General features: G+C 46.8%; 1 protein-coding gene across 4 annotated transcripts in view; it reads left to right on the top strand.

Moving 5' to 3' along the window:
- Positions 1–6,648: 6,648 nt before the first annotated feature.
- Positions 6,649–8,111, top strand: part of CDCP1 (CUB domain containing protein 1) — a 56,880-nt gene continuing 55,417 nt past the window's right edge. For all 4 annotated transcript variants that reach the window (XM_024123955.2, XM_028479144.2, XM_055079525.1 and 1 more), the window contains exon 1: positions 6,649–6,844. In XM_024123955.2, coding sequence (XP_023979723.1) covers positions 6,763–6,844 — 82 coding nt within the window. In that variant the 5' untranslated portion in view covers positions 6,649–6,762. The remainder of the gene's footprint in view (positions 6,845–8,111) is intronic.

The raw sequence follows: 8,111 nt of genomic DNA on the forward strand, positions 1-8,111 counted from the left end.
CAAACTGGGCTTCCCTGGTGGTGCAGTGGTTAAGAATCTGCCTGCCAATGCAGGGGACACGGGTTCGAGCCCTGGTCCGGGAAGATCCCACATGCCACGGAGCAATGAAGCCCGTGCGCCACAACTACTGAGCCTGCGCTCTAGAGCCTGCGAGCCACAACTACTGAAGCCCATGCTCTGCAATGAGAAGCCACCGCAATGAGAAGCGTGTGCACCACAACGAAGAGTAGCTCCCACTCACCGCAACTAGAGAAAGCCTGCGCGCAGCAACAAAGATCCAATGCAGCCAAAAATAAATAAATTTAATTAATTAATTAATTAATTTAAAAAAATTACTTGGCAAACTAGGAACACCTATCTCATCCCCAGACCACAGCCAACTCCTCTGTTTCAAGGCTCACAAAGGGGCCTCTGCCCAAACTGTGACTGGGAGGTTTTCTCCTTGAAACAGTGGTTGGCATTACAGTGACAGTAAGGGCTGTTTGTGCACCGAAAGAATCTCCCCGTTATTAACTTGCTTAATCCCCTGGAAAGCAGTCTCAGAGAAGCTGCCTGATGCAGACAGATGTTCTTTCCACCCCTCTGTTCAAACCAGATGAAGTCCTGGCCCACCAGACACTGGCCAGTCCCACAAGGCCAGGGTCTCTGCCAGACACCTGGCATGGTGTCACAATGGCCTCTTTCTGGAAGCCAGGGGCCCCACCCCTTTTTAAAATGAACACTTGCCATTCATCTTTCAGGGTCCGAAGTTACAAGGAGCTCCCCAGGCTCAGCTGGCCGGGTTAGCAGGGCCATCCACGCATTCATTGGCTTGATGAATCCATTCATTCCCCAACTATCTGCTGAACAGTGACTACGTACCAAGCACTGTTTTCAGCACTGGGAACATCCAGATGAGTAAAGCAGAGACAACTTCCTGTCTTGGGGAACTGACGCTTTCATGCTTGAATGAGATCATGAAGAAGTTGGTCTCCAGACCTCTCTTTCCAGAGTCCTCCCCTCCACCCCCACAAAGCTGATACCCTCTCCTTTCATACCAATCCCCATAGCAAAGGCAATCTCAGCCACCTTTATTATGCATTTACTATGTGCCAAGCACTGTCCTAAACCTGTTACATATATTATCTCATTAATCTCTACAGCACTTTCTGAAGGACGTCCTCTCATAGTCCCAATTTGCAGGTGAGGAAACTGAGGCATATAGAGAGTTGCACAAGCTGGTAGGTTGCAGAGCCTGTATTTGAATCCAGAACATCTGACTGCAGAATCGCATTGTTAGTCATTGAGCCATTCCACCTCTCTCATTTAGGTCAAATTCCTTTTTGCAGCGAATCACTTGGGTCTGCTTTACCTTAACATTCCACGGCACCAGAAAAATATCCTGTGTTTGCCTAAGGATGAGGTTCCATTACAAGTGACTGGAAGCCCCAAATCACAGAAGCTTAAAAAAAAGTTTATTCCTCAAGGCTGCTGTGTCACTCCACGGTGCCAGCTCCTTGTCTCTGGTTGCTCAGCCGCGTGTGGCTCGAGTGCATCTGAAGAGCATAGGTATGCTGAGGTGTGGAGTAGGCACATCTTGGCCAAATACTGTTATTATTTGAGGATCTCATCAATAAATGTAATGACTCCATTTGATTTTATTCTGTGCAATGGTTCACTTGGGAGGGAACTCCACAATCCTTGGCCATACATTTTACAACTTGACTCAATCTGGTCTCCAGTTTCTCTAAGCCTAGTGCACATCACCCTGGAAATTCCTTACCTCTCCCTTGAGCTGGATCTTGTGCTTCTTGTGTCCAGAGGCAAATATATCATAAAGATAAGAAAGCTCAAATATCACTGTGCAGACCTTCCAAAGGCATGTGCTCATCTGGTCATGTTTCTTGTAAAATTTGCAAAGGCATGTATTTCAACTGCAAAAAGAGTTTTCCCCCACCTCCCCTCTATCCCACCTCCCCTGATGCAATGCAGGATTGAGTGCCTATGGGCATTTTGGGATCTGGCTAAGGAGAAGTTGAATTGGAGATACATTTAATTGGGAGTTTCTAGGATATCTTTGTGTAATGCACGGTCACTTTCGTTTCGTTGCTTGCCCTCATGCTGTAATAGCGGCTTCCAGGAATACTCCTCCCATCCACTGGGCTGACTCATCAGGTGACGTGACCAAAAGGAGCAAGGTCAGAGATGGTATTATATTATGAATGTGTCCTACAGTGCCCAACCAGAAGTATGTGGATAGTGGAGGAGGAGAAATCAAAGAAGCTAGTCTGGAAAATTCTTCCAATTATCAAAACTAAAATTTGAAGCAGAACATGCAGTTCTCATCATGTCTTATCAAAAATGAAGGTTTCTTTTTTCTGTCAGAAATAAATGGATAATGCAGCATATAAAATTATAAATGTCCCACACTGTTTTGTTCTTTAATAAGAATCACACATATAGAATTTGTAAGAATTCCTGTATTTGTAGGGCACAACACTGTAATGTTTCTATTAACACTGAGTATTTCTATGTGTGAATTCACGTCTAAGGTGTGCCAACAAATAAAGATTGCAACTTACCTTATCTGATGCATCTTGATGAAATCTGGAAGTTCCAGAACAGATAGTACACACATCAGTGAAGCTAAATGAACTGAAGAAACGAATGAATGAATGATATAGAGCTATACCAGTGAGTTAATTGTGAAGCTATCACTTTTTTTTTGGATTTTGTAACATTTGGGGTATTTTTTAATTTTTTCAAGTTTGTGATTTGTTGTCATTTCTTTACTTATTCTAAATAAATAATCATTTTTCCCACTTGATTTTCTATTTGTAATTCTGTATTCTTTTTCTTAAGGTCATTAAGTTCAGCCCCACATACCTGTATCCACTCCTCTCTGTGTCTCATGCATTTCTTGTTTTAATGGAACACATCCTCCAGTATTTTCCTGAGAAAGGTGTGTGGGAGTTTGTTGTTTGGAGGTTTTGTTGGTTTTGTTTTTGTTTTAGATTTTGAATCTCTAAATCAGAACGTTACCACTTCATTGGTAATTTGGCTGGGTATAGAATTCTTAGTTGGAAGTTATTATATCTTCAGAATTTGAAGGTATTGTTTCATTGTCTTCCAGCTTCTAGTGTTGCTGTTGGGAAATCCAAAGCCATTTTGATTTTCATTTCTCCTCATGAGACCCTGGAAATTATCTAGAAATCATAAAATGCTCTCCTTGTTCATAGGTTCCTGAAATTTCACTGTGATGTACCTTGATGTGAGCCTATTTTATCCATTGTGCTGGATGCTCCATGAGTCTTTAAACCTGGAAACTCATGTCATTCAGGCCTGGGAAATTTCTTGAATTATATTATTGATGATGTTGTCTCTATTTCATCTGCTCTCTCTTTCTAGTAAACCCATTATTCAGATGTTGGATCTCCTGAATGGACCTCTAATTACTTTACTTTTTCTCTCTCTTAATTTTTTATCTTTATCTTTTTGCTTTACTTTCTGGGAAATCTTCCAACTTTTCTATTTATTTTTTAATGTCTACTATAGTTTTAAAATTTTTCTAAGAACTCTTCTGTGGGTCCCTGAATATTCATTTTTTATAAAATCCTGTTCCTACTGCATAGATACAATATTATCTGCTACCTTTCTAAAGAAGTTAGTAATTGTTTTGCTTTGATTTATTTTGTTTTATTCTCCTTATATAGTCTCTTCTCTCCAAGTCGCTTTTTTCTGTTTAGTTAGTTGGTTGATTTTGACTCTATCATGTTAGATGCTTTCCTCAGATGTCTTGAAATCCTACCGCCTGGTCATATTTAAATGTGAGAGATCAAAAAGATGAATTGGTGGGGTTTACCAACTGGAAACACCATTGTAGGGATCTGGTTAGCCTATTGACGGGGATAAACATCTGTATCTTTAGGTCTTTCCCCTTGAGCTGGTCAGATTCTCCAGAAGAAGACTCTTTCCATCTCCAGAATGGACTGAGACTATTGCAATCTGGGAGGCAAGTTGTGGCCAGGTGGCTAGGGAGCTCAGCATAGAGAATGCATATGTTCCTTTTATCTACCTATTTTTCAGAATGTTTCCTAGGCCTTCAGCTATGCCTGGCACTCCTCAGCCCAGTTCCCTCAGTTTTAACCTCTTCAGAAAACAATGCTTCAGACTTCTGCTGAGGGACAGTTGCCCAGCCAGAAGGAGTGGAGGACAGTTTCCAGAGATCTAACTACAGTGTTTTTCAAACAGCTTTGTCCCGGGCTTCATTGTTTTAGCCCCTCCTTCACCCTCCCATTCCAGAATACCTTGCGCTGCCAGTTCCTCAGGGTTGGTTTATTGTTTTGTTTTGTTTTTGTTTCTTTTTGAGAATTCTATCGTATAAATCATGCTACTTCTCAATTTTCCCCATTACTGGCTTACAGTTACCACTTGTCCATCTGCTTTCCAGCTTCCAAGAGGATTCTGCTGTTGTCTTCTGCCTGTTCTCCCTGTCTTTGTAGTCTTATGTCTTTTTTTTTTTTTTAATTCCTGTTTTGTAGTTTTTGTAGGGTTTCCAGAGGGGTCAAAATTAGATAGAACAGTCTGTTTTAAAACTCATCTTTCAATGTCATTCTTCTCTGGCAACAGACTGCAGCTGCCTGGATTTCTGCCAGTTCAGAAATAACCTTTTAAAATTGACTCCTTCCATTCAGCCAAGTTTGTAAAGACAAGACATTTCCAAAATTTGGCAATGCTTTGATTACACTCTACTCCAAGAACCAAGCTATTACCTCAAGACATCTTGAATTCAACTATGTAGCTGGGTTGTCATGCAAAGGATGCTGAAGTGCCTCCCCACTTTCGTCATCTCTTTCTCTTTGCTGCCATTATCTGGAACCATCACTAATCCTTCACATCTGAGAATTATTGACTCATGTCATTTACAGAAAGTTAGTTTCACTCTCCCAGGGAGACCAGTTAAGCAAACTTTGGAGAAATGATACAGTAAAGAAATGACTTGTTCCTTAGGCTTAAAGTTGTCACAAAATATTTCCAGTATTTTCAATTCAACACATTGCCATCATCATCATCATCATCATCATCATCATCATCATATGTGGAAAACAATGGTGTTATGGATGCTAGGAAAAGATGCTGGGGTATATATGCCTGCTTAGAATTAGGAAAACAGACAAAATCTGCTTTACTCTCCTGTTACCAGGAACATATTTGAAAGATGTTTAGATTTTCTGAAAATTTCTTTCTCTTGATGAATCTGCCCTCAATTCCCTGGGGAGCACCAAAAGCTTTGCTACTTTTCTCATCCTCTTCCTTCCCTCTAGGTCTCAGTTTCCCCATCTGTCTGCCTGAGGCAGAAAGTGAACTGGAAGGTAAACTCTGATGTTCCCTCCAGCTCACAGCCCAGGCCCTGCCATAGATGGAAGGGTGGGGGGCAGTCATGTCCGCAGCCTGGACATCCCTGCCTCCCTCGTGGACTGTGGGCAGAGTTTGCTTTATTCTCATCATTGAAGACACACAGAAGGAAGGGGATGAAGCTCCTAAGAGATGGTTTCTCAGACCTGTTCCCAATTAGTGTAGGGACAGCCTGGAGAAGCTCAGTTCCCCCCAAGAATCAAACAAAAGTGGGAGCTGAACGTAGACTAATGCTCTTTCATGTGCTCTTCTTCCAGGTTGTCTGGGTGACCCTGGCCCAGCCTCTGGCTGCCCACTGGCACAGACAGACCCAGGGGGGCCCTTGGAGTCATTTTGGCAGAACCTTGGTCTGCTAGCTGAGAGTCCCTGAACCATCCACTGCCTCTCCTTGCGGCCCTGTGACCCTGGACATGGTGTGTGGTCTGCAGAGGGTAAGGAGAATCCATAGGACCTCGGAAACCAGAGAAAGATGGCACACCAGCAGCTGGGAGGAGGGAAAGATACCCAGCACCATTGATTTACAGCCCAACAACTGGAGTAAATGCCTCACGCTAGTTCCATACATACTATTCACAGCTCAAGGAAGGGGCCTCTGTGGACCTGTTCAGGTTTCTTCTCTTGGCCCTCTCCAGCCTCATGCATTTATTCACTCATTCATTCACTCTTCAAAAATGTAACAAAGCAACCCCGTTTGTGGAAACCCCTTCCGGGGCTATCAAATCCTGCCTCCATAAATTACTAACTGGCCTGGTGACCTTGGGCAGGTTGAGTGACTCAGTAAATCTGTTTCAACTGTTATATGGAAGGGTTGCTGTGAGCATTATAAATACTGTCTGTGAAGTGCCTGGAGTTGGCTTCAGGCTCACAGTTTCGCAAAGAGTAGCTGTTAGCACCGGCGTTAAAGTCCAGCAAGCCTCCAGCCCAAATCAGGAAGCACAGGCGGAAGTCAGGGCTTGAGTGATCCACAGATATGATCCCCCTCAAAAATGCGCAGCACAGTAGCCTCCTTTGTCGCCCAGAAAGTAAAAGGAGGCCTGACTGGGTTCCCCAAGGGCGACCTTAGCGCCTGTAGACAAAGTCTTGAGAGGGGCGGCAGCTAGGCCCGGGAAGGTGGCTACAGGTCCGGTCCCACTGCTCTGGATGAGAGAGGCGGGTGTAGAGGCAGGAAGGGGAGGAGGAAAGGGAGGAGGGGACTGACCCAGCCAGCTCGGGCTCCCGCGGCGCTGGGCGGAGCCAGGGCCAGTCCGCCCCGCGCTCAGGTGAGCGAGACTGGACGGAACTAAGAGAAGTCCATGCCAGGCCGCGCCCGCCGCGCCGAATCACTGGCCACATTCGCTTTCCCCGCCGAGACCGAGGCGCCGCGGAGCCATGGCCGGCCTGAACTGCGGGGTCATGGTCGCACTGCTGGGGGTCCTGCTGCTCGGCGCTGCGCGCCTGGCTCGCGGAGGGGGTGAGTGCGGCGCTGCCAGTGCGCGGAGCGCTGAGGGGTCTCTGGGCTTTGAGGGTCTACACCGCCCGCCACGGTGGGGTGGGGGCGGCGCGGGCTGGGGGCACGGACGGCTGGGGCCCCCCGGAAGCCTGGCTCCGGGGCGTGCCGCGTCGGGAGTGGTGGCCGTACCCTCCTGGATTCCGCGCGACCTTGCCCAGGGCTCAGACCGCGGCAAGTGGAGGTGTCCCGGAGCGGGGAGCACCGCGGTGGTCGGGGCCACGAGCCGGGCGCCGGCAGAAAAGGAGGAGAGAAGGGCGCGCGGAAGCCGGGTCCGGGGAACCTCGCTGAGGTGGCGCGCCGTGCGCTCGGGGGCTCTACCTGGATTATTGATGGCGCCGGGCTGGGCGTGAGGAGGGAACTTCTCTCTCTGGCGCACCCTCTACCTCAGTGCCTGGGCCAGAGGGATGGGGCGAGAAAACGGTGGTTTGGCGCCACGACATCCCACCTTTTTTCCTCACCTTTTCCCCTGTCCGTCCGCTCCTTTCTTAATCTCTCGAAGTTTAGGAACATTAATCCAAAACTGAAAGCGCTTCTGTGCCGCGGAGGCTCTGCACGCCCCCGCCCCTCGCACCTGTGGGTAGTGGACTTGGACAGCGGAAGGGGGTCGGCAGAGGGGGCGGTCCACAGTTGTGTGGGAATTCCGAGTTCCGGTGGGGGCAGGGACCGCCACATCCCAGCTGCCTGGGCTTTACCTGGGCTTACGAGGAGGTGCCCTGTGGGCCCTGGAAGTATTAAAACCATACTGGTCTCTTCATGTAAGAACTTGATTTGAGGCCTTTCCTGAGACTAGTACAAGTTTTGTGTTTTTAAAAGAGCTATCGAGGAAGCGATTTGGGTTTTTGATTACCCTTTGCTGCATCTAAGGGGACGTTTGTGTTTGGCAGGCAGGTAAATTAGAGGAAATTAAGTTAAAGAATCAATCTAAGCAGATGAGTTGAACTTGGGCGTTCCGGCAATTGCCATCATGACAATGCGAGACAGGAAAGCTTCCTGGTTCTTTTCTCCAACAGCAGTGAGGTGACATATTGCTGCACAGAAGATGGGACATTGAAAATATTTACTGTGTTTATTGTAATTTGGACTGAGTTTTCAAGATTCCCTTGAAGAAAAAGTCAGTTTAAGAATAAAGAGTGGGGGGGCTTCCCTGGTGGCGCAGTGGTTGAGAGTCTGCCTGTCGATGCAGGGGACACGGGTTCGTGCCCCGGTCCGGGAAGATCCCACATGCCGC

The sequence above is a fragment of the Physeter macrocephalus genome, chromosome 18 (genome assembly GCF_002837175.3).
Source record: "Physeter macrocephalus isolate SW-GA chromosome 18, ASM283717v5, whole genome shotgun sequence".
In the NCBI taxonomy this organism is placed as follows: Eukaryota; Metazoa; Chordata; class Mammalia; order Artiodactyla; family Physeteridae; genus Physeter; species Physeter macrocephalus.